The sequence below is a fragment of the Syngnathoides biaculeatus genome, chromosome 4 (genome assembly GCF_019802595.1).
Source record: "Syngnathoides biaculeatus isolate LvHL_M chromosome 4, ASM1980259v1, whole genome shotgun sequence".
NCBI classification, from domain to species: Eukaryota; Metazoa; Chordata; class Actinopteri; order Syngnathiformes; family Syngnathidae; genus Syngnathoides; species Syngnathoides biaculeatus.
The window spans coordinates 32,624,126-32,651,141 of NC_084643.1; the positions used below are offsets into that span (position 1 = coordinate 32,624,126).

Consider the following 27,016-nt stretch of genomic DNA (forward strand, 5'->3'; position numbering starts at 1 on the left):
GCTGGAATAAAAGTCGATGCATTGAAATGTGAAACAACGGAAAAAAAAAAACCCTCGCCGGGTGGTTTGATGACCAAAGAGCGCCGCGAGATTTTTTTGATTGGATCAAACATCTGAGGACAAAATGACAAAGATGAGGTAGTGGACGGGATGAATGGAGGCTGCTCATAAAACCTCATTGTGCTCGGAGAGGAGCGCTCTCTCGTCGCTGGATGCGTGCCACAGCCGGATAATCGCGCCAGTGTTTGATGCTAATAAAGCTGCATTAGGCCGCTGCTATTACAAACGCATCTCCACTTTTCTTCACAAGAGACGACCAAAATGGGGAAAAAAAGATGACAAACGACGTGAACGTACGCCAAGCTCGAAACAAAGAGTTCTCTGTTCGATTCCCCGGCTACCTGCCGTCCGCGGATCACTGCCGCACCGGATAAAAGCTTTAAAAGCGCCTTTTTTTTTTTTTTTTTAATGAACTGCAGTGTTTATTGTACAAAGGCTTCATAAAGACACGAACACGTGAACCGGTGGTTCTGTGGGAATACCGGACACAATTCGGTTGCCCAAATGAAGGCAAAAAAAAAAAGTACACTCGGACTCGTGTTTCACAGTGTTGGAGAGGGAGAGACAAATTTTTCAAAACATGACTGCTTGTCAGGAATGTTCACTGAATAAATACTACTCAAACCAGCAAGAGCAGATACAGTACAGAAATCAAAGAGTCAATATCACCAAGGTGCTTTTGAGACGTCCTCCTTTTGGCCCCCAAAAACGGACATTTCCCATTAACATCATGTTCATTGCATTAGGTAGGAAGTGTTCTGCCGGGAGAGGATAAGCGGCAAAGAAAATGGATGGATGGATGAGTGTTCTGCTGTGAGAGTTGCATTTTCAAGCTTGCCCGCTGTTTAAATATAAATAACTGCAAGCAGACGATGGAAATGCAAACAGCAAAATGAGAGCTTGCTGACATGCTAATGTTAGCGTTTAATAAACACACACACGACTGATATTTCACAACGATAGGGTGGCCATGTTAAGCGTGGCAACAACAAACTACAGCAAAATGTGATGACGCTATTTTTGAAACAAGACAAAACGGTGGTCGTGATTTAGTGTCCAATTAATGTTGCGTGTTTTTGGGATGCGGTAGGAAAGTGTGTGAAGTGCCCGGAGAAAACCCACGCAGGCGTGGGGAGAACATGCCAACTCCACACAGGAAGGGCCGGGATTGAACCCGGGTTCCCAGAACTGTGACGCTGAAAATGATTTCATCCATCCATTCATTTTCTTTGCCACTTATCCTCACGAGGGTCGCGGAGAGTGCCGGAGCCTTTCCGAGCTGTCAAAGGGCAGGAGGCGGGGTACACCCTGAACTGGTTGCCAGCCAATCGCAGGGCACACGGAGACAGACAACAGTTGTACTCACAATAATACCTAGGGGCAATTTAGAGGGTCCAATTAATGTTGCATGTTTTTGGGATGTGGGAGGAAAGCGGAGTGCCTGGAGAAAACCCACGTAGACTTGGAGAACATGCAAACTCCACACAGGCGGGACCGGGATCGAACCCACGTTCTCAGAACTGTGATGCCAACGCTTTACCAGCTCAGACCAACATGCCGCCCTCAAAATGATCTATTATACTGTAATTTAACAACTTATCATATATCACGGAGCAGTGCATGTGACATGCTAAAATCACTTACATGTCATGTCATTATCCAAGCTGCTTATCCTCACAAGGGTGCGGGACAGCTAGAGCCTATCCCAGTTAGTTTTGGGCGAAAGGCGGACAGTAGCCTGAATTGGTCGCCAGTCAGTCGCAGGGCAGATATCAACATCAGCACTGAGCGGGAATCGATCCCACGCTACTCGCACCAAAGGCAGGTGTGTGTACCGCTACACCGTCAGTGGCTGCCACTTACATTCAGCAAAGAAAAAAAATACACGGAAGCATATTTAAAGACACGTACTGGTGTCTTGCACCATTTTCAAGATGATCTTGACGAGGACGCCAAAAGCACTTCGTGGTGATATTGACACGAAAGGCACACGAGTGAACAGTTTTATGCCTCCTCTCAATGGAGCACACGCCACAAAGAGAGCCTGTTCTCAGGAGCACTTTGTAGCATGTTGCACACAAAAGTAAAACAAAAATAAACGCGCATCTTCAATAGCTGAACACAGACCATTTCATTTTTGATGTGCTATTTGTTTTGAGATTCTCATTTCTTCCTTTATACAATTTCCTGCTACATTTGCACAAGAACCGCAACACAAAAAAAAAAAAAAAAAAAAAAGTTGTAAGTAAACAAGCTTGAGAAAAGATAAAAAGTAAACCAAAGACAGCCCGTTAAGGTCAAAAGCGCTTGGAGGTCTTCATCTCGGCTCTCACAGCTACATTTTAAATACATACAGCTATTATGGATAAATGTTTTTTTTTCCCCCACTTTTACATCCAGACTGGAAATTTGGGCTAAAGACGATGACACAACAGCAATTACAATTTTTTCTCTTTTTTTTTTTTAAAGCCAGAAAGGCAAACATTCAACTCTTAATAAATATGTCATAATATTTGAAATATCTCATACCTTTGTAAATTATTTATTTTATTTGGCACCTAACACAGGGCTGAAATATATCTATACTTATGAATGAAAATATCATGACAGTAAAAAAATTAATGTATAAAAATAAACAGTTTATACATAAGGTAAAATCATTCTTTTAAAGGCTTTGTTTATGAATGCGACTGTAGTTTATCGAAAATAACGTCCGATACATGCAAGCTGAAATAGTCAAGAGCTACGTTAATAAGTTTAAATATATATCGTTGAAAGATTAGTTTTTTGCAGTTGATTCCCAAAAATACATGAGCATTTTTTTTTTATTCCAGCTATGTTGTTAAATTGCCTCTTAGCGTTGTGTTGCACATCCCCAACAGACCACCAGAGTCAAAAACAAAAAAAAAACTATGTGGCTCTTTTGATGTTATCATGTGAAACCGAACACTCTCTGTATCGCAATATTTCATTTCAAACAAAAGCAAGAGTTGTGTACCGAAGTGGGGCATGCGCAGTCTGAAGCGGCTCACTCGGTCTTCCACACCTTGTTCAGAACCTTGACCACCTCCTCGTAGATGATGAACACGATGGCCACGTCCAGACATACGCGACCCAGACGAGGAACGGTCCCCTTATAGAAACTATGGGTGCAGACACAAGGGGGGGGGGGGGGGCGTGTATTACTGGGGTTGTAGTTTTTAGTCACGGAGAATTGTACTTCATCCAACTGAGCTGGCTTCGAATATTTTGGAAAAAGTGAAAAGTGAATGCTGTACGCATGTTAGTTAAGTAGTGTCTGACATCTAGTGGAAGAAAGGAGCATTACAGTAGTATGTCGCTCCGGTACTGCCTTATTTTACAGCTACGCCAAATGTAATGTAATAAATTCCAAATTCGGTCATGGTGGGAATAATTTTGGGCTGAACTCTAGAGTCTCTTGGAGCAATAATAACATAGCTGAACTCTGCAGTGGGTTTAAAAAGTCTACACACCCCTGTTGAGATCTCCCCCCCCCACCCCCCTATAAAAATGAGAAATAATTTCAAAACATCTGTCCATTTTCTTTGCTGCTTATCTTCACAAAGGTCGCAGAACTGGTTTCCAGCCAATCGCAGGGCACATGGAGACAAACAGCACTCACAATCACACCTAGGGGCAATTTAGAGTGTCCAATTAATGTTGCATGTTTTTGGGATGTGGGCGGAAACCGGAGTGTCCGGAGAAAACCCACACAGGCACGGGGAGAACGTGCAAACTCCAAACAGGTGGGGCCGGGATCGAACCCGGGTCCTCAGAACTGTGAGGCCAAGGCTTTACCAGCTGAACCACCGTGCCGCCCATTTCAAAACATTTTCTACCATTAAAGTGACCAAACTAATTCAACAACTTTTTTTTTTTTTTTAATAAATATAATCAGGCCAGACTTCTGTCTGAAGAAAAAAAAAAAGCACTAAATCATGACGCTGCTACCTGCGTACTTCACTGTAGGTTTGGTGTTGAGCTTGACGATAGATACGTTTGCGTCAATTTTTTTTTTTTTTAACCCCCAAGCCAAGTAACGAGATTTAAAAACAAGACTCGACTCACGCTGCCACCCCCTCATGTCGCAGGATGGTCACCGCACAGTCCAGTGTGCTCTTATACTTGTGAGCTTCCAGTCCCTTTGGAAGGAAACACAGCATTCGAGACGGCTTCAACAAATTCAAAATACATGCATGTGAAAAGGGGGAAGCCGGAAGTACTGACCTGCATCCTTGTTTTGATGACGTCGAGGGGGGTGTTTCCGAACACGCTGGCTGCTCCGGCTATGGCGCCGAAGGCCCCGGTAACAAAAGGATTGATAGATTTATTGGGGTCGTTGCCTAGTGGGGAGGGAATGAGAATGAGAGAGAGAGAGAGAGAGAGAGAGAGAGAGAGAGAAGAGAGAGAGAGAGAGAGAGAGAGGAGAGAGAGAGAGAGAGAGAGAGAGAGAGAGAGAGAGAGAGAGAATTTTTTTTTGATTACAGTACTGTCAAGTACTCAGACACTAGCACTTAATCACTGCATTATTTTTTCAATAAACTGAAAAAAAAGTTGATTTCCATCTCTTCATTAAAAAACGGGCACTTATTTCAAATTGACCAAGCTGAAAATTCACCTAAATAAAACGATTATGATTCAGTTATTGTTCAGAAATGTTATGATCAAATCAAAAGGAGATGTTTGCAAATGTCGTGATTTAGAAGACAAAGTCCGTTTTCAAATATGAGCACATCCCCTGTTGCGAGGCTGAAACCTTTGCCCATATGAGAAACGGACTCCGTGTACATTCCCTCTGACATGCAACCGTCCTCGCCAAATCCTCTGACCTTTGTACCAGTTCTTGAGCGAGGTCATCACATAGAAGCGAATGGCCTGGTTGGAGCCCTGTTTGAGCACGGTGGCAGTGAGACCCTGGTACGTTCCCCTTAAACCTGTCCAAGCATGAAAGAGGATGCCGACAAAATCATCAAACATGCTCGGAGGTGGCATTTTGTTTAGCTGCACTGCCGTATTTGCCCAGCGGAGGGCGCAGGAAGCCTGTACCTTGAGCTCTGACGATCTCTCTGATGCCGTGGTAGAAGCCCCTGTACTTGGGGTTTGCAGACGTCTGGTCGTGGATGAATTTAACCTAGATGGATTCAAGATAAATAAATCGTTCTAATGCACTTTGAGGGATTCCCACTGTAGTTTCGCAATCCGTCCCACAACCTTGATCGTTTCCATGGGGCAAACCACCAAGACCGCCTCCATCACACCAGCCCCCAGGCCGCACAGCAGACCTCGAGTGCTGTCCAGCCGACCCAACTCATCCTTTGCGTGGTTACTGAGGAATTCAAACACTCCGAACCTGAACACAAATGAATGCTGGGTGTTGACTGATTGACTTTGCAATATTTGTGCAAAACGGGCCCTTTTAAACACTGTAAAATCGGGTCAAGTCACAATTTAATAAAACGAGACGAGCAGTTAGGAAATCATCTTCTTAAAAAAGATAATCGCTCTCTTGAAAACAAACAGAGGAGGGCCTCTAAAAAAAAATACAGTACAAGATTAAAAACAATTTCAAGAGAATAAATGAAGGGAAAAAAACTTAAATGAGATTCAAGTCAATTATGAGGAAAAACCCATTTTTGAAAGTGTCATAATTTTATAGAAGTACAAAAAATTATTTGGACACACAAACTTGAAATAATTTTCAGCATCAGGACTTTAAAAGCAATTGTGTAAACATTTGTGTCTTTTTCCAAAAAAGAAGATCACAGATTTAGCTGTTGCTACCCTTGTAAAAGATTGACTTTATTCTCATATTACAACTATAATCTCAAAAATAGGACTTTATTCTCATGTTGTTAAGTTTTGTAATCTACAAAAGTTTTTCCACGCAATGGTATATCAATTTATTCTTGACATATTACAACCTTAATTGTGTCATTGTGTATCCTTATACCTCATTATTTTTTTAAGTGTGGCCTTAACACTCAGTCATACTTACAGTGGCTATAAAGTTGACACGCCACTGCTCAAATACTATTTTTTAAGGGCAAGATCATTTCCATAAATATGTAACATTAAGTGACCAATAAATTCTACAACTCGATTGAAATAAAAAATATTTTTTGGAAAAGGGAAACTGAAAACAAACAAGTGCAATCATGTGGTAGGATAAATGTACAACACTTTCTTATCAATGAAATACAGCTGTGAAGATTGAACCCATCACCTTCAAAATCAAGTTCAATGTCAGTCAGTGCGCACCTGCCACAACTGATTAACCAGAATACATTTCAGATGTTCTAGTAGGCTTTTCCTGATGTTTTTTTTTTTTTTCCAATTTAGCTTTTTCTTGCACGGACAACACAGGAAGACAGGAAATGGTTGTCGAGCTGTTTTACACACAGCGTTTTTTTTTTTTTTTCATATTTTTCGCAGAACCCCCTTTTCACAGATGACATTTTCAGCGCACCCACCCCCACACCCTCCCTCTCTTTGCAAACAGTATTCCTTGGAAATCAACAAAAACAGGAAGAGCTGGGTGTAAATTAATATTGAAAAGTATTCATAGTAGCCTCCCCCGTCATAGCGTCGTCGTCCCCCATTTTAAAACCACTGTGCCAAAAAGATTCTTAAAGTTCTGTTTGGCCCTGCTTTAAACCGCCTTAAAGACAAGGAGAAGGCTTCCACGGAGGCCATCCAGACCGAGATGGGTGGGCTCTAAGTGACAACGCAATCAGACATTGTTGTGTCCTTTACAGGAGGGTTATTTATAGAGTGGTTCAGGTGGAGGCTGCCCGACAAATCCATAAAAACGGGGGCGACAGGCGGGTGTTGTTGTCTTGTCTGGCTTCTCCCAGTCTGCTCAAATTGTTTACCCGACATCCTAATGGGTCTCGCTGAAATCCTCCCAACCCACCTTCTTCTTTTTAACTCCATCTGCCCGTTTATTGCAGAATTTTCCTCTGCTCATTAACTCTCCACATCTGCTCTTCTGTCACATTCGTCGTCACACGCTATTTGCTAGAAGTTGGAATAACACATCTTTCATGCGTCTTTCCCACATCTGGCCATTTTTTTTAATGCCATTGGCGTGACACTACGCTTTCAATTAAATTGGATAGCCGAGCTGTTCTCTGGCTGCCAATTTGCCCTCCAAGCCTCGACTGCCAACGCATGCGGTCCTAACTTCCTTGCTTAGAACACACCGTTATGTTCTGGCCGACAGTCCGGAATGAGTCAGAGCGCTGAACAATCTTCATTAGAAGGCTTCTTTTTTTTTTTTTCGTACAAGGTCAGTTTCAAGTCCTCACTTGAAGCTGACTGCAGGATGATGTAAAGGAGAGAAAATGGTTCAGCTTTCAGGAGATTTTTTCCCTCCCAGAGTGAGAATGCATTAATTCACCATTAAGTATCGTGAATATAACAAATCTGAACACTGCTGCTTTATTACCATTACTTCTATTAATGTGATCTATCAGTACAAGTCTCTTGATTTTTATATTTATCCTTTTGCGAGGCAAAATAATAAACAGCTAAAATAATGTGGCTGCTAATATGCACACACCCTCTTCTAAATGGAAATATGGCTGTGTGCAGAATAAACGTCCATGTTAAATGGGAGTCAGGGCGCTACTGTAACACAACATAAAGTACAGATAAGTAGGCTTTTTCTTTGTTTTGCTTTTTATATAAAGCCAAAAGGTTTTTTGTTTTGTTTTTTTGCTCTGACCTTCCTTTGCGTATCTTCGATGTTCTAACCTGAGATTGTGGGAGTTTTCTTTGGGTACTGCACATCCCAATACAAAAAAATGTTAGGTTAATCAAAGACTCCAAACTGTCCATAGGTGTGAATTTGAATGTGAACGAGTGTGCCCGACGACTGGCCGGCAACCAGTCCGGGGCGTACCCCACCTACATCTAGCCCAAAGCAAGCTGGGATTGGATAGGACAAGCATTAGAGCCAAGTTGTATTTAACATTCTGTTAGCATTAACGGAGCAGCTGGGAAATGGAGGAGATGCAAATACGATATTGAAGGTTAGAATAGGTCAGTATCTCTCTCATTCATCCTTGGCCTCCATTTTGGATGATCCGGGAGCAGACTTTGCGGAACATGCAGGCAATCACTTAATGGGATGGGGGGGGGGGGGGGGGTAAAAGCAGGCGGTGCAAGATGGAGGGCGGGGGTCACACAGTATGTGCGTGTGTTGGTGAGCGATCAGATAGAAGATGGCAGTAAAAAGGACTTTAAAAAAAATGACTTAATGGAAAAAGCCAAAATTAAATGACCCAAGTGATGAAGATTAAAATACAAAAGGAGAAAAAAACATTGATAGCACAGTTTGACTATTAGTCATATTACATGAATGTCACCGGTGATTATGTGTGTGTTCATTCTGAAAACAGCAAAATCTCCTGTTACAAGAGGCTGTGTCTGTCTTTTTTTTTATTATTATTTGTACTTCCCCCTCTGAAAAATATATATTTTTATAAAATAAGATGTACAGGTTTAAGTCCCATTAATGATAGCAACATTTTAGAAATGATGTATTGTGCTCTCATTTTTGGGTATCACAAAAACCCGACATTTGAACGGGGTGTGTAGACTTTTTAAATCAACAGTGTGTGTTCATTTCCCATTCACCCACGTTGGGAATGTTGTCCTTTCTCCATATGGGACAGGGAGTCGTCTCCAACATACACGAAGTGTGTTGCAGCCACACGTTAATCTTCGGGAGCCTTTTTTTTTTTCCTTATATGCGTCGTTCTCAAATGAGACCAATGTGTATTTAAAAAAAGAAAAACCGTCTGTCACACAGAGGTTTATGTAGGTTAACGTGTGGCTGCAACACGCTTTCGTGTACGGGGGCCGAAGCCTATCCCAGCAGTTTTTTTTTTTTTTTTTTTAAATACGGATTAGACTCATTTGAGAACAATGCATATTAAAAAAATGTATTTCATGGAAAGGTTGACCAAAGTTTAACGTGTGGCCGCAACACGCTTCCGTGTATAAGGAGCTGACTTGCTGTCTTTATTTTTTTTTCCAATCATAGTTAATGAATGGGAGTTTGTGTAAAACCGGGGGTAATTTATTTAAATATTGGTATTTGTATTGAAAAAAATCTCGAGTGGCTCCATCGCTATGTGGCATTTATTCTTAAGAACATATCCAGCAACGAAGTATTTGTATGCGTCCAGACTTTTCTACGCTTTCAAACTCTTCCGTGTAAATCTCGACGACTTACTCACTAGATCCATGTGTAGCTCCAGTTGTCCAAGGCAAGCGGAAGCTGGTTAATATTCCAATTTCTTATTGGCGAAAACATCGACTTCGGTATTAAATATGGGTCTCCTATGCCAAGTGCCTCTCATTTTTACACGTATCTTCATTTATTATCACCTTCTAAATGTTTATCGGTATCGGACAAAACTCTGGGCGTCGTGCTATAAGACGTATTTCCGCGTCGTCTCCAACCGAGTTAGCGTTGAAGAATGGCTTGTTTGACCGACACTTCCGGCCAGTGACGTGATTTGATGATGTAGGTGCACGAGCTCTGTATTTGATGATACAGTGTTGCCTAAATGGCATCGAACTAATTAAATTGAAAAGGATGTGCACCAGTATAATGAATGGACTGCCACATGTATTTTTGTCACAGTGGCACCACAGATAAATATAAACCAACTGACAAAGCCTGCCAATCTGTGGCCCACTGAGACCCTGTCTGAGTTTGAGCGGCACTTTTTCTACGCCTGACTGGACCCGTCTCCCCATCACAAAGACGAGGGCTCTCCTCCACACAATACACACGCGCGGGCAGATACGCAACGGAAAGCCTTGCCTTGGTTTAGTGCAGCGTGTGCGTGTGTGTGCGTGTCGGTTTGTTTGTGTGTGCGTTTGCATTCGACAGACGATAAATGTCAGTGCTGTGAGAGAACACCAACACCATCACTCTCGCACGCGGCGTGGCATTTCTGTTACGCGCGGCGGGTAATGAACTAGAATAATTGGACTGTGTGATTTAGCGCTTCCGGGTATATGACGGCAGCCGCGCAATATTCTTTTACTCTCGCCTTCTAGCAACAAGCATTCTTGTAAAGATTATGCTAAAAAGAGGTTGAACGTTTTACCATAAAATGCACCTGCAAACCAAGTTATGTTTTCCTCGTGTTCATAAATGTCAAATTTATGATTGCAATAATGTGCATTTATTTTGTGGCAATAATATCCACTCACCTAAATCAGTAAAATATATTCCCTTCCCCAAAACGGCTCCCTTTCATGTCAACTTGGTTTTTGAGGGTTTACTGAATACCTGACTGCAGATTTGGGAATGGATCCATAGAGCAGCGAGCTGAGTCCTCTGTAGAGTCCTTTGACACCGTGACTCTGTACAGTCTGCCTCACGCAATCACCTGGAGGATGAAAGGCAAGCTGGTTTCGGAGGGCATTCAGTAGCGTCCAGGAAGATCGAAAACACGGGTGGGGAAACTACAACTCTGTGGATCTCACAGAGCAGTGACTCTGAACCACGGTCCTGTGAGAGATGAGCTGTGCCACGGGAAATCATCAATCATCAATTATGTTGACTACAAATAACATATTTTTTCATCCATCTATGTGAACACTGCACTGTTTGTGATAGGTAGAAATTTTGATCTTTTTCCACTGGCTGACAGATGGTACAATGACGCGAGACCTTTCCAATTTGGAAGTGACTAACTGCTTCATAAATGTCTGTCTGGATGCGATTTTTTTAAAAATGTTTTTTTCTATTCAGACTGATTTTAAGAGTTGACAAGGAAAAACTATTGCACCAAAGAAACACACCAGTGAGCAGAAAAAGTAGCAGCTTTCAAGAGTGCTCATTAGCATGTTTCCCAAGATGCAGTCAACATCAACAGATCCTGTGTGTGTGTGTGCGCGTGTGTTGGAATTGCTTTGTTTTTTTGTGGGTCTCATGTGAAATAAACATTTAGATGAACATCTACGATCGCAGATGCACCAGGGAATGATGGGTAATTAGATAATGAGCTCCAAAGAGGCCGCTTTAGTAGAACATTTTACTTTTATCAGTGATTTTCCTCTGGGGTTTGAGTAGACAGGGATGTGGAGAGCAAATAGACTTTTGCAAACTTGCATCTGTTGCCTTAAGCTATAGCATTGTTAGCCGTATTTCAAAGTGGAAAAATGTATGGCTGTGAGTATTTTTACATTGTCAATCTGCATGTGTTTGTGTTCAAATATCCGTTGCCTCAAGGGTTACAATAGCCTCAAATTAATGCTACATTTGCCCACTATGGAGTTTGGCATTGTGTGTTAGCATTAAGCTAACAGATTTTTATCATAAACTTAAGTGGTGTGTGTTTAGAAACTAATTTTAATGATAACATTTCCAGTAAACTGACAACAAACAACTTGAAGTGAGTAATTGGCCTCTTTTAAGAAGTTTTTTTTTTTTTACTATATCTGGCAAACTGTTGCTTGTTGTGAAGTTTGTTGCTGACATCTAGTGGTCTTAAATCAATTTTCTATGAAACTAAGAGGTGGTATCTTCCCCCCCCCCAAAAAAAAAAAAAAAAAAAAAAAAAAAAAAACATAAGTCGGGTCACTTGTGAATTGAGGTAATGCTGTATTGGATTTGCTGGACAAGTTAAGATAGATGATAAACACCCCCACCCCCACCCCCACCCAAATAAAAATGTCTTAAATCATGAGGATATAGGTACTGTTGTTTGCCCTGTCTGTATCTTACGTTTTAATTAGTTCTGCTCATAAAAACAAAGATGGTCTATTGTTAGATGTTTTTAAAATCACATTTGCATTAAACTGGTCAAACTCACCTATTCCTCTGTATTTTGGAGGGTTGGCCTTCTCGTCCAGCTGTAATTGGGTCTTTACATACTCGGTAGGGAAGGTAATGCAAATCTCAATTCCCCCGGCAATACCGCCTGGAAACAGAGAACCTCGTCAAATCCATGCTAGCATTACTTTAAAATGATCAAAACTGGAGACAAGAACTGCTCTTAGCTTAGCATTTTAGCTTAGCTAAATGCATACATGTTGCAGAGGCCTTTCCTTGCCTGACAGCAACAAGGTGCCGTGGCGTCACAGATCGTTGGAAAATGACTTTCCCACCATAAACAATAAAAGTCGGACTGGCGAGCGAGGAAGAGGAAAGAGCTGAGCGAAAATAAAATCAAACCCACAACCGAACCACAAAGAGGAGTCAAGTGAATCAGGGCATTTGGGGTTGATTACGTTGGAGTATGACTGGAAAAAATATGAAACAAGCACAGAAAAAAATGTGTTTATATTCACACAGACAAGCTGGGGCTACCCCAAAGGCTGGTTGGTGTCGAGCGCACAATACGGATGAGTCACATGGGTAGGAAGGAGGAGGATGTCGAGTAGGCTGACATTAATTAAATCATGCAGCCTGCTGGGAGGGGCTCCATTACAGGCCAAGACCCTCCATTAACTCAATGACACGCACATACACACACGGACACACTGTGGCGCTCATTCACACTTTATCTACTAACACACATAAGCAGACAGAATGTCTCATGTTGAAATTGAAACAAAAACATTAGTCCTGAGGAAATAAAAATGCTTTACGGCCATTCTTTCAGAGCACGCAAGTGGATTCCAGACATTGCCTCCATCCTAATGTAGTTACATTTCATTTATCATTACTATTGTCAACTTAATCATCCCATCTGTTGGGGGGGGGGGTGTGATTGATTTCATTTCAGGAAAATCAATAAAAGAGGTCATCCACTCCGATCCATTTAATTGAATTAAATGAATGTATGTAGTTGAATGTGGTTCTGTTGGACTGCCCCAGGACAGCTGTGGCTACACTAGTAGCTTACTACCATAATGTAAGTGTATTTGGGTATCATGAAAAGCGCTAAATCCATCCATTAATTAATTAATCCATCATTCTATTAATTTTCAGAGCCACTTATCCAGATAAGGGTCACGGGAGTGCGGGAGCCTATTCCAGCTCTCGTCGGGCAGGAGGCATGGTACACCCTGAACTCGTTTCCAGCCAATCGCAGGGCAACTAGAAACGAACAACCATCCAAACGCACAGTCACACCAAAATGCAAATTGGAGTTGAGCTGGTAAATTGTTGGCCTCACAGTTCTGAGGACCTGGGTTCGATCCCAGCCCCGCCTGTGTGGAGTTTGCATGTTCTCCCCGTGCCTGCGTGGGTTTTCTCCGGGCAGTCCGGTTTCCTCCTACATCCCAAAAACATGCAACATTAATTGGACACTATAAATTGCCCCCTAGGTGTGATTGCGAGTGCGGGTGTTTGTCTCTATGTGCCCTGCAATTGGCTGGCAACCAGTTCAGAGTGTACCCTGCTTCCTGCACGTTGACAGCTGGGATAGGCTCCAGCACTCCCTGTGACCCTCGTGAGGATAAGCGGCAAAGAAAATGAATGGAAGGATGATAGTATTATCATTATTATGATCAGAGTGGTGCCTTGAGATTAGTTTAATTGGTTTTATGTACATATGTTATGTTGTGTTGAACCTTCTGGTGTGCACACATCGGCCACTTGGGGGCCACATTGTAACATTGGTGATTCTTTGCAGAGGATAAATAATATATTCGCGAATACTGCTATAGTCTGCCTACATGTATTGCGACACTGATTGTGTTCAGATATCCTTTTATAAATCACTGCGACACCTACCCTATTTGTTAGCCTGTGTATGTTTTTTTTTGCATTTGTTAGCATAAATCTATGGGGTTGCTTTAAAATACACACTGTACAATTGATTATTCAAGTGCATTCATTGAATGAACGCAATCATCTTCTGACTGAGCAGAATTGTAACACTCGTGATCAGTCACGTTTGCTGTAATTCTGGGGACAAACCAGCCCTCGAAGTGTTAACAGAAGTCACGTGAGCTTCCCCACATTCCATAGCAGCCTTGATGATGAGGCCTAAACAGGTCACTGCGTCTCGGGCAAAAGAAAACAAATCGACCTCATTCACGTGTTTCGGGCACAAAATAAAAAAGGAACAAATAATTGGAAGCACAGCGCACATGATGAATCTTTAGAGTCGAAGACGCAGTGAGGCCAATATGTCTTGGCTCGTCTGGTCTGCGTTTAGAGTCTGGCACACACACTTTAAAAGGAGTGCCGCGTCCACAGCCCAACGTGGGTTACATGTGCCAAACAGCCATTAATCTTTATGTTCAACCTCTGCTGTGCCACCTTCCCATCCTCCATCGTCATCCCCCAGTCTCGTCTCGCACAGTCATAAAATCAATGCATCCACAAAGATCCTTGACAGTTGCTATTACGCCAGAAAGAAATGGAAATGGCACTGGAGTGCTATTCGGCGCAGGAGCAGAGATACAAAACTGCCTTGTCAGATGCATAGTAACGGGATGTTAGGATGAAAAATGGAAAAACTCTTCAGCTCTCTCTCTGAACACAACATTGAAATCAGAGGACCTGTATGAAAATATTTAACCCCAGTTTCTTCAACAGCTCAGGGTTTCTCTTTAAAAGCGGTAACATGTCGAGGGTTTTGAATCACAACGACGATTCTACAGTTCAAGACACCCTCATATGGAATAAAATACAAAAAAAAAAAAGATGTCCACCCATGCAGTTATTTTTAAGACTTGTTGCCAACCACCTTTGCTTGCAATGATCTTAAAATAGTAACCAATACCCTACCCTGCTGACCACAATGCAAACACAAGAATATTTGCTTGTCATTTTCTACTTTGGTTTATCTAATTAAAGTCAGAGTGATTCTAAAGCCCAACCTAACAACCAAGAAGTCGATCAGTTGCCTCGATTCAACTGTTGGCGACTACCATGACCTGGATGACTTAGAATCTGTACACAAATGCTGTAGGAGCCCCAAGCATACGCACAAAAAAAGTTTTTGTAACATTTTGAGTAAGAATACCTCAAAGCACTCTATAACGGATATACAGCAGTGGTTCCCAAAGTCAACCTGGGCCCGGACCCCCAACCTCAACTTTCGCCAATATGCCATTCTGGTACAAAGAAATACTCAATTTTAGTGGCGCATGTGCTCTTGCTTTTTTATTTTTGCCCAATAAATCAAAACGTGGTTCAACACTGGAAAGGGCAATTCTCATGTCATGATTAGCTCCCAGACGATTTCGTTTTTTCATCTTCGCATCTAATGGAGTTGAAAACTGTTTGGCTGGGGCGTGGCGCTGCCTGAATCATTCATCTGGGCTGGGCTCAAAATCGGATAGATGGGATGTGAGACATAGCGAGACAGAAGAAACAAACATTTTTTTGTTCTTTTCTTCAGAAAAATATTTCATTATTACTCCGTGTCAGACATCGTGTCGGGGACCCCGTGGAACGATGTTTTTCACTCCCTGGGGGTCCGTGGACCCCACTTTGGGAACCACTGATGATGATCACTAATGGCACATAATAAAATAGAATGTATGTGCATCATGAGTTTAAGCTTCAATCCCCATTGACACTATGCTCCTTCTGGTGTGTCCACTTTGGACACAAGGGGGTAGTATCATACAGCCATACATAATACACAAGGAAGAGTTTCATAAGTAGGTCAGAATCATTATATCAGTTGTCTTCCGCAGAGAATTTATATATACACTTTGGTACTTTAATACTGTTGATCTACATGTGTTGCTGCACCATTTGCGTTCATATAGCAATTGCTTTAAAGGTTACAACCACTGCAACATCAGTGATAATTTCGTCATTCTGTCTATGGTACTTTGCACTGCGTGTTAGCATATTAAGATATATATTGTAAGTTCTGTGTTTGGTCAAATACACAATTATTTTTGTTTTATGTTTCACCTTTGGGAGTGGCAATAAACAGCTTGACGTAATAAGCATGTGGAAATACCACTGTACTTTTGGGATTTTACTGCATCAAACATGCGGTTTGATCTCTCGTTCTGCATAACTCATGTCTCAATTTCTTAACCCAACTAGTAAAGGCAGGTGGTAGTGCCACATGTGCCACACAGTTTTACTTCTGTCCAAAGTTTATGAAAACAATTACAATGACTCTTTGGTGCTTGTGCACTGGTATCTATAAAACTGTTTCACAAACATATTTTAGATGCCCCACAGACCCCGGAGAAGCAAACCAATAAGCAGCTGAAGGGGAGGAACACAAGATCCTCTTCTGCTTGCTTTGGCGATCCGTATAAGCATCCATACATCTGGCCCTCGCACAAGCTTCCTTTGTGGAAAATAAATGTATTTATACTTATCCCAAGTCAGCTTGGAGTATAGCAATCTCAAAACGTGATCACCTCCATTAGCATCACAGACTAAAAAAACAACAGAATAAAAATCCAATCACTTAATCATGTAAAACTATCATGACACTAGCTTCTGTGTGCATTTGCTTGCCAAGTAGCAATATCAACTCATTCTTAATTAATGTTATATAATAAGAATGGCCAAATTTATTAGAACGGTGAAAAAAAAAAAACTAAAATAAAGGCTTCCTATAAATACATGTGTAATATTTATGGTGGTGAAAAAAGATATTCCTTCCTCTATCTTAAGGTCTTCAATTCTCTTCCAAATAGACGAAGCGCCACATAGGTAAGACATGGCTCCTTACAATGTGATGCACCTCTTGTGCACACTGAGTTCCAACATCTGCAAATGTTGTTGTGTGACTTGTCCAATAAATTACTGTACACTTAAACCCACTGGTTACACTGTTAGCATGCATGCTAGCACGCGTATGTAAGGTACCATATGATGGCGCTCACGAGGTAGTGAGGAACAATTGCATTTCACATCTGTAAGGAGAAGAAGCTAATGTTACCCCACACACTGCCTGTGTAGGCAGGTCATTACTGGGGAAAAAAAAATACATGCATTTTTAGTCCCTTTACATGTTGTACATATGCCGTTTTCACAAAGTTGACCTCGTCACGCTAAATGCATAAAATATGGTATAATATATACTATGATAAGTAGATAATAAAACAAAGAATGTTTAAATCTGTCCTGTTGTAATGTAGTATCTAGTTTTGCATGACTTGAGTTGAGGAAGTGCAATCAATCAAGCTTTAATTATACAGTGGAGCCTGTCTAGTACAAAATCACTGTAGCATAACAGTCAAATGAATAGATGACCTGACAAAGTAAAGACAACAAATGAGTGAGAGAGTTTTGCTTTGAATGAAATGACAAAAAACTGCTGTGACCGGCAGAAGCTGGAAAAACTCCAATGAAATTCTGTCCCGTTGAGAAAACGCAAGAAACCTTCATCAATAATACTGCATCACTGTGCCACAGCGCATTATTACTGTGAGAGATCATCAGGTACACTGTGGGAAATGATCTAATTTCACTTATTTGGCCCCAACATTAGCTACTTCCTGTAAATAATGCATTTTGGTTCAATTATGCATGTCAGTAATATGGAAGCAAGCACAACAATTAAACGTTCCTCTGTTAGTTGGCAGAAGATACGTAATTATCTTGCATAGCCCTATTAATTTTGACATGCTTGTATGGTGGTGTATTGTGAGATTTTTCTCATGTAAAGTATGTGCCTGGGGCTCAATAAATAACGGGAAAGACTGACTTAGAACCTGGAAGTGACAAAAACAAAAATAATCAAAAATAAGGACAGCAAGAATTTAAAAAAAAAAAAAAAAGGAGTACTGTAATTTCCGGCCTACAGAGTGCACCTGATTATAAGCCTCACTCAGTACATTTGTAAAGGAAATACCATTTGGTACATACATAAGCCGCACCTGTGTAAAAGCCACAAGTGTCCACATTGAAACCCAGATTGAAACATGAGATATTTACAAAGAAAGATGGTAAACAGAAAGAATTTTCATACTTTTAATACTTTAGATTAGCTTAACATAGCAACAACACGGTAGCACGAAGAGGGCCGGTTAAAAAAAAAAAAAAAAAAACATACCTAAATCATTGAGACGCGGCAGTAACACACTAGCAACGTGCTAGCGCGGCGCTAACGCTCGCGGGGCACTAACAGGGCTAGTTTAAAAAAAAAAAAAAAAAAAAAAATTACCGGTAAAAATCACTGAGACATGGCAGTAACACAGCAGCAACAGGCTAGCACGGAAAAAGTCACTTCCTCCGCACATATATTCCACTGATCTCCCTCTTACCTTTTCCGCTCGAGTGCCCCCATGCGGTTATTAGAAAAAAATGGACAAATTAACCCCATCCCCGCATGAGCCGCAGGGTTGAAAGCGTGTGAAAAAAGTCGCGGCTTAAAGGCCGGAAATTACGGTAAATTAGGTGACAAAATCACAGGTCAAAAGTAGACATCAAATACTGTAAAAACACACCACCTTACACTAAATGTGAACATTTAAAATGATCTACTGATTAGAATATAAAAGGAGGACATTTGGAAAAACAACAAGAGTATCTCATTAAATCAATACTAATCCTGTATGACTAAATTCTCATATACAGTATGACCATTGGAAGTGCTGCCATTCTTTACAATGATGAAGAAAAAAAATAAAACATTGAGGTGAGTCACTTCCATTGAAAAACCATGACAAACTGCTTGAGCTGGAGGTGTGGACGGGACGGACGACGAGAACTGGGGAATAAGTGCACGCTTTGACGAGCCATCTGAGCCCAAGAGGAGACAAGCACTCAGGAAGCCTCGCTGGCTGCCGCGGGGAGAAGAAAGCAAAGAGTGGAAAAAAACGGTGCAATTCCACAAGCTCGATCGTGGTTACCATTAAAATCTCCTGGGGGGGAAAAACAAGCAACAGTATAAGACTTTTTTTTTTCTCCATACGCCATGGAGAGGCCTTAAAAGGAACAACAAATCGGAGTTCCATTTTGTTCTTTCACTCTCTGCCCTCAAGCACTAAAAGACCCTTTGTTCCGTGTCCCAACTTCAACCATCAGCAGTGTGAGGAGATCTGAACCAACCAATGGGAGAAGAGCGAGCTTTGGAAATTGTGCGCCGCTCACTGTCTATGTTTGTGGGCTACAGTGCGTGAAGCTTTGACCTTGTACTTCTTGCTTTGTCTACTCGGAGCCCTCGGGCGTGCATGAGAAAGTCTTCTCCCTCAGCGCAGACAACGTTAACCGTCGTGAATTAGCACTTGTGCATTTAACATCAGGGGAGAGGAGATGAGATGGAGTGCAATTCCCACCCCGAGCTGGCTTTTGTCTCGATATCTTGGACAGGGTGGCCCGCAGGAGTCGCGATGGTCACGGTGCAACGCTGCTGTCGTTGCAAAACTGGACGGACAGGCTGGAAATGAGCTTCGGCGAGGGGGGGTGGATGCAACATGGGACCAGAGCCAGTCAATCAAGGCTACTGAGGGCTGACGGGGGGGAGGGGACTGATTTCCTAAAGGGGCGCTGAAAGAAGTGCATCAACCAACACAGGCAAATTCAACAGAAAGCCACAACTGTGTCACGAGTGGAATCTAATCTCTGTTGAGAACACACACAACAGTAGACAAACCAGTTCAAATGAAGAAAGCACAAATTTCCCTTGACAAACCTAATACATTTTTAAAAATTTTGATTCCGGATGCACCGATACCTCTTTTTTCAGACCGTGAACAGGTACTGACATTCGAGTAATTGCCGATGTATAATACTAGGGATGTTCAAAATATATATTTTTTTTTTATCTTGAGTATCGGTGGCCGGTATTGCCTTCACAAGTGCCTATTGTTATCAGGTCTATCCATCCATCAATTTTCTTTGCCGCTTATCCTCACAAGGGTCGCAGGAGTGCTGGAGCCTATCCCAGCTGTCAACGGGCAGGAGGCGGGGTACACCCTGAACTGGTTGCCAGCCAATCGCAGGGCACATGAAGACAGACAACAACAGTCGCACTCACAATCACACCTAGGGGCAATTTAGAGTGTCCAATTTATGTTGCATGTTTTTGGGATGTGGGAGGAAACCGGAGCGCCCGGAGGAAACCCACGCAGGCACGGGCAGAATGTGCAAACACCACACAGGAGGGTCCGGGATTGAATCCGGGACCTCAGAACGATGAGGTCAACGCTTTACCAGCTGAATCAGCGTGCTGCCGATTATCAGGTCAACACTAATAAATGGTATCAGTACTCGTCGATACCTAACAAGTAGTGATACTTGATAATGCAATTAGGTCTTGCGATTGTGATCAAATTTGCTTTACTAAAATCAAAATATTGTTTAAAAACACAACACCTTTTACAGTAACCACTCATCATTACTACTATTTTAACATCCAACTGAATGTTTATCTATTGCTCTTACGACGAGACTTTCCACCAATTTGATCGGTGTGATTGGAATCGGCCGAGAATTTGTATTTTATGATGATCGGCTTTGATGTCATAATTCACCAAACCAATGACATCATTTATCCACTGCGCAAAAGACATTTTGTCACTATCATGTACAGTATATTTGAATCAAAAAGACCGTTTTGTTTTAGCCTTGTTGTGTGTCTTTTCACATAGTACTGTAAATATCTTTCATCAAATAAAGTTATTTAAAAAAAAAAAAACACCAGTGGTGTGGGACAAACAACACAACTCAGGCAGACAAAACACGATGCCCAGATCAGACCAAAAGACAAATTTCGATGTTCCCGATTACACTGCTCAGACTACTGCAATAAAATCTTGTATTAAAAAAATACCAGCCCATCCCATTTTTTACGATCACTGGGCTATATCCTGTCAACCGAAATGAGACCAACACACTTATTACCATGGCAACGTAAATAATAATTGTGCTGTGTGTTTACAAGCACAAAACGTGGATAAACGTTGTTTGTGGTCACCGTTGTTCGCAAGACGGCGTTCATTTAAGGCTCGCTTGAGGTACGTTCACGTACTTTTAATATGATACGGCTTGCAAACAAGCAACAAAACATTATGTAACCTAGCAAGCTAGCGCTAGCACAAACGACTGTATGAAAAAATGCAGCCGTTCTGTCGACTTACGCGCTATAGTTTTGGCGTGTACATAAAGTGCATCCATTTAAATATACTGTAACACATTATTGTCTGTGTATAAATGCTATGCTTTTGTTTAAACCTTGAAGCATTTCAAAATGAACTCTCTGCACTGTTAATACACACACCTGAAACTAAGTGACAGCCTGTTGCAGCAGCATGGGCCCCCCACCAAAGGAGCCACTCCAATCACCTTAAAGTGCTGCCGCAAGCTGATGGACGACGCGGCAAGAGGTCGCGGGAATGACAACAACAGCAACGGGGACTGACGTGCAGCCCAGGGAACATAATAAATACGACTTCATTATCAGCATTTAACCTTTTAAATCAAATGTTATTGATGGTATGTAAGGACAACGAGGAAGAGAAAATCATCTGCATGTCTCTCTCATACATACATAAAACAAAGTTGCTCTTCCCATGAATGAAATGAATGGATGGCTCCCTCAAATAGACACCGTCCCCCTTTTTCAACAGAAAAAAAATGAATAACTGCGATTACGTCAGGTCAGACATTGAATTTATTCAAACAGATATTAAATGGGTAACTGAGCCCATTTAAATTCTGTTGCTAACCATAACAGCAGCACAAAGACACCTACTGTCAACAACCTTTAGATGAATACACAGTATTAAAGATGGTCTGAGATTATGCAGTGACAGCGTCAATTATAGTCAACTAACGTGATCGCACCATAAAATGTGTGCAGCCATGTTTAGGTTGCTTATTTGTTGTGGCCAGTCTAACTCGGCTCGTGACATTTCCCTGCATTTCACCATAATGGTGCTTCCAGCCATCCATTTTCTTTTGACGCTTATCCTCACGAGGGTTGCGGGGAGTGCTGGAGCTTATCCCGGCTGTTGATACACCCTGAACTGGTTGCCACCCAATCGCAGAGCACATAGAGACAAACAGCCGCACTCACAATCACACCTAGGGGAAATTTAGAGTTTCCAATTAATGTTGCATGTTTTTTGGGATGTGGAAGAAAACCGGAGTGTTGGGAGAAAAGCCACGCAAACACGGGGAGAACATGCAAACTCCACACAGGCAGGGCCGGGATGGAACCCAGAATCTCAGAAATGTGAGGCCAACGCTTTTCAGCTGATCCACTGTGCCAGCTACGGTACTTTTACGTTGTTTTGAAATCTATTTCACATAAACTGCAACAGGTGGCACGGTGGAGCAACTGCTCATAGCGCTAGCCTCACATTTCTGAGGACCGGGGTTCAATCCTGGCCCCACCTGTGTGGAGTTTGCATGTTCTCCTCCTGCTTGTGTGGGTCTTCTCCAGGCATTCCCGTTTTCTCCCGCATCCATAATACATGCATTAACTGGACAGTCTAAATTACCCGTAGGTATGATTGTGAGTGCGACTGTTGTCTGTCTCTCTGTGCCCAGCAATTAGCTGGCAACCAGTTCAGGGTGTGCCCTGCCTCCTGCCCGTTGACAGCTGGGATAGGCTCCAGCAATTCTGTGACCCTTGTGAGGATAAGCAACTAAGAAAATTGATGGATAAATGTAGGATTATTCCGAAGTGTATACAAATAGCCTCTCCCTATGGTGGGGTGATTATATGAATGCTCCTGGCCACAATTTGTAGCACTTCCAAACACTGCAAACTACCAGTAGGAAAAAAAACCAACAACAAAAACATTTCTTCTGCCTTTGTCCAAAAGCCTGCCCTCCTGCATTCATCACTAGTCTCTAATAACATTAACTGTCAGCGTGTCCTGGCTTAGACGCACACGTAATGAAATTACGTTGCTACGGCAGGTAATTTCTGTTAAGTCTGATCGAAGAAGATGCGCTTCTATGTCTATCTATATATGTGCCTGATTAAAAGTTCATTTTAGAGAGCGTTATTGCAAGTAACTAAATCCGAATTTGAATTAAAGATATAATCTGCCATTTCTCCTGTGTGCGCCTCCTCCTCCTCCCCCAAACTTTCTTCTTTCTCTGCGGCTCAGTCGACCTGCCCCTTAGTAAGTAAAATATGTCATTTCTGCTACGTTCATTTTAGAATGCTACCAAGTGACGCAGCGTGGGAGTGCATTGGAGTCACTAAATATAAAAAATTAATTTTGAAAAATCAAGCAAGGTGTGACAGAAGCAGATAAGCTTAATCAGCATTCCGCCATCTACCCTAGACAATAAAAATATCTGTGGATTATGGCTTTAAAATGCCTGACTCAAAAATATAATTAATGCATTTTGCGTTTATTGTGTCATAATTGTTGATGTGGCTTAATGACGCCCTGTACTTTCAACATTTGTTTATGTCCTGTGTTTTTGTGGCTTTTTTTCTGTAGTTCTAAAGAAAATCCAACTACACGTGTCAAATTCAGGCTTCCATATTAACATGGATATTTGAGTTCAACAGTTTTCAATGGCAGTGAATGAGTTAACGTACTTGATTATTAATATTCTGAGTGGAATAAAACAGTAATAAAATGTAATTTGTACAGATCGATTCAAACGCCAATAAAATAAATAATATGGTATTGTCGGCACAGCGGAACAAAATAAACATTCATGGAAACCCGGGTTTATTCTCTCTTTTTTTGTTTTCTCAATCCCCTCCTTGTTCATGTTTTTTTTTTTGTTTCAATATTGATTTATTTAGTTATTACGTGAAACTATAAGTAAGGAATGGCTATTCGTGGTTAGGGCTCAGTCTCTATACACCCCCCAAATAGAGGTCCACTGCATTGACTGTTGCCTGTTGACATGGACTGTTTTCGACCACGTGACTACATCCGGGGTACCCGGCCATGTTGGATGGGTTCACTCTACTGACGCGCCGTTGACTCTAATGCTTTTGCATACAGACCGGACTTACACAAATGTTCGTACGATGATTAAAAGTGACGCATGATGGCTCAAAAGACTTTGGAAAGTTATCGAGGCTCATTAGATGTTGTTTCAAGAAACCTTTACGACAAGAAGTGTGCTTAGATCGACAATATCGACCCATATGCCTTGGAGAAACAAATGGAGCAAGAATTTCGAACTGTGGGCGTCGGTAACCTATCCAGACATCGTCAACTATCTCCTCTTCTCGACGAGCGCTTATACCGTGGACCAACTAAAGAATTACAAAGATCTGGAGGCCTACAACCGATTCATCAATGGCTGAGTTCGTGATGTGACGGTATCCATTGTAAGCAACTTGGGTCTCCACACTGCGAAGGTTAGTGTACCGCACAATGCAATTTAAATATGTACCGCGTGATTATAGGCAGCGTTGTGTTAAATTATGTTGATTATACCAACAAAAGAGGTGGAGACTATCATTTTCGTTTTTGTTACGAACTCACGAAACAGCTAGCGGTACGGTAACTCGTTTTTGCAAACTTATTATAATAAAAAAGAAAATACAGATTTTGGAGACATGCATTGCATTCACACACCAATATTATGTAGGCCCTAGGCCCTAAAGAATACTTCCCCTTCACAGAACTTGGTTATTGCTGAGTAGGTGTGAAATTCTAAAAGGTATCCAACACTTACCAAGAACAAAATGCTCTCAGCAAACTCGGGAATAAAGGGAATGACTTTGCTGCTAGATTGGCTTTGTTAATATGAGACAGCCACAGTTGGCGCCGTTTAGTTGCTAACTGCTCTGTTTTCTCGCATCGGTTCTTGATCACAGCTGGCAGTCGAAAGAAAGACGCTTTACAACGGCCACTTTCATTTGAGCAACCGATAACATAGCAGTGCGCCCCCATTCATACGTCTTTGTGAAATGATTCTAAGGTTTGTTTACTTGAATTCACCAAACCAAAATGGCGCCCGCGTTCCAAATCTGAAGGTGTGTGACGTCAGTCGAAAATAGTCTATAGATGGATTCACTAATTGCTAACTTGATGCAAAAACATTCATCCCATTAAAATGTGTGATTAAAATGAGCACATTTACTGGAATTAAACATATGTTGTATATACACTTTTGACCTGAATATTGGATCGATAGCTAATCCAATTCCAGTATGGCACAGGACTAGCAATTACTATAGTAGTGACTTGAGATATGGGTGCGGTGGCTTCCAAGTTTCTCCAGCTACTTCCCGTCACGTCACCAAATATTAGTCTTGCGATATAAGCAAAATTTGAGACATGAGGGCACTCACGTCATACTAAAAAAAAAAATGAAAAAATTGTACATTAGCTCCAGACATTTTAGTGGCTCACATTTTCCGTTTGCATGTTATGTGGAAAGCAAATTGCTGTGTTTTTACTAAACAATACTGTTGAGCACAACTTTGCTTGTGGGAAGAAAAAAAAAAAAATATGGAACAGATTAATTGCATATGCATTCATTTCAATGGGAAAGCTGCTTAGACATACGAGTGTGGTCACGGAACGACTTGTATCTCGAAGCGCCACAGCATTTCCTTGGCAATGCTTCCAGGAAATACTGCCTGTATGTGGGGAAGCATATTAAATAAAAGGAGTTTGAGCGTAGTAAAACTACTCTTTGCAACACACAGTCACATAAAAGACATCCAAACGTAGGGGGGAAATTCTAACGGCTTCAAAGCGAAAAAGTACAGGATAGTGGTGTAAAAGTTAACATGGGCGAGTGACGACATTTTGTGCCACTTTAGGCGAGCTCGTTTGAATATGAACGTAAACGTACCTGCCAGAATCGCCTTGCCCGGGTGGGTTAACTTGGACCTCCCGGCGGCGCCGCCGCCGCCGCCGCCAGACACCTCGGCGAGTGGAAAGGGCGACTAAATGGTCCTCTTGCCTCCATTGGGATTTAAAAGAAAATAACCACACAGTGAGAAAACGTCTCTTTCGGTGTGTTTTACAGCTTTGGTTGAGCTCCGGGACACACGCTCACGTACACGGATGTACGTCGACTGTCTCGCGCGCCCTCCCGGACTCAGGTGGACTGGCGTGGACGAGCGTGACGGCTCCGCGTGTGCGCGGGTTCGCACACTTGGACGCGCGTGGAGCTGCCGTGGGAACTTACAGCCCAAAGCGGTGACGTGTCACCATGGCGACCAGAAAAGTCGATACAGTATATAGCGACGCTACCCGGAAGTGGGGGGGGGCGCAGAAGAGAAGGGGGGGCGAGGTCGCGTGGGGTATAAAAATAATATATTTCTTCGAGTTCCCGCTGCGTGGAACTTTTATTTCCTCGCGAAAAGCACCGATGGAGGCTGCTTGTTTGGTGTGTAGGTGGCCGCGATGTGGAGGGCGTGGCGCATCGTATGCTTCCCTTGTCGCTCTCGCGTGGATTCTAAACAATACAATAGTTGTTTGGTCAGTTTGTTTTTCGACCGAGACACTTGGACGTTTCATCACCGAAGAGAGAGAGAAAAAAAAAATGGGCGAACGCGTCACGGCCACGCCCTTCACATCTCCCACTGAGAGTGAAACCGCTTTCCGCTCCTCTGGTTTTATGAAAATAATACAGTACAGCGAAACGGGAGGAGGGGGTGGGGGGACGACAGTTTACTTTAGTCTTCACTGTAAAAGCATTTTTTTTTTAATTTACCATCAGTGGTCTGAATTATATTCACTTTTGATGTCGTCATCAGTGTGTTGGTAACGTCCTGTTCTGTTAACGATGATAGACGAAGTTGGAACGCGTTAACGCGACAGCAAAGTTCAGAATTACACTATTTACATGAGAAATTAAAGACAAAACATCACAAATTTAAAAAAATGGACAAACTTAAAAAATATGCACCGCTGGGCAAAACCTGACTCATTCCCCGCTAAAAAAAAAAAAAAAAAAAACCTATAGAATATTTCTGAAGAATTTACAAAGAACTACAGAACTTTAGGAATCAAGTCCTATAGAATTTCTATAGAAAATCACAGCCAAAGTTCTATAGAACAAGTTGTTCTATACAAATTCTATAGAATTTTTTTAAGCAGGGTTGAGTACACCTTTATACTGCTCATCTAATAAACACAT

At 41.9% G+C, this 27,016-nt stretch overlaps 1 protein-coding gene across 1 annotated transcript; it reads right to left on the reverse strand.

Moving 5' to 3' along the window:
* Positions 1 to 460: 460 nt before the first annotated feature.
* On the reverse strand, positions 461 to 26,412 carry si:dkey-178e17.1 (tricarboxylate transport protein B, mitochondrial). The gene is given in 10 exon segments (XM_061817823.1): positions 461 to 3,203; positions 4,150 to 4,223; positions 4,309 to 4,424; positions 4,911 to 5,015; positions 5,128 to 5,212; positions 5,293 to 5,431; positions 10,394 to 10,493; positions 11,922 to 12,029; positions 25,724 to 25,772; positions 25,775 to 26,412. Coding segments are annotated over 10 exon segments (957 nt in total). The 5' UTR covers positions 25,841 to 26,412; the 3' UTR covers positions 461 to 3,088.
* Positions 26,413 to 27,016: the final 604 nt, after the last annotated feature.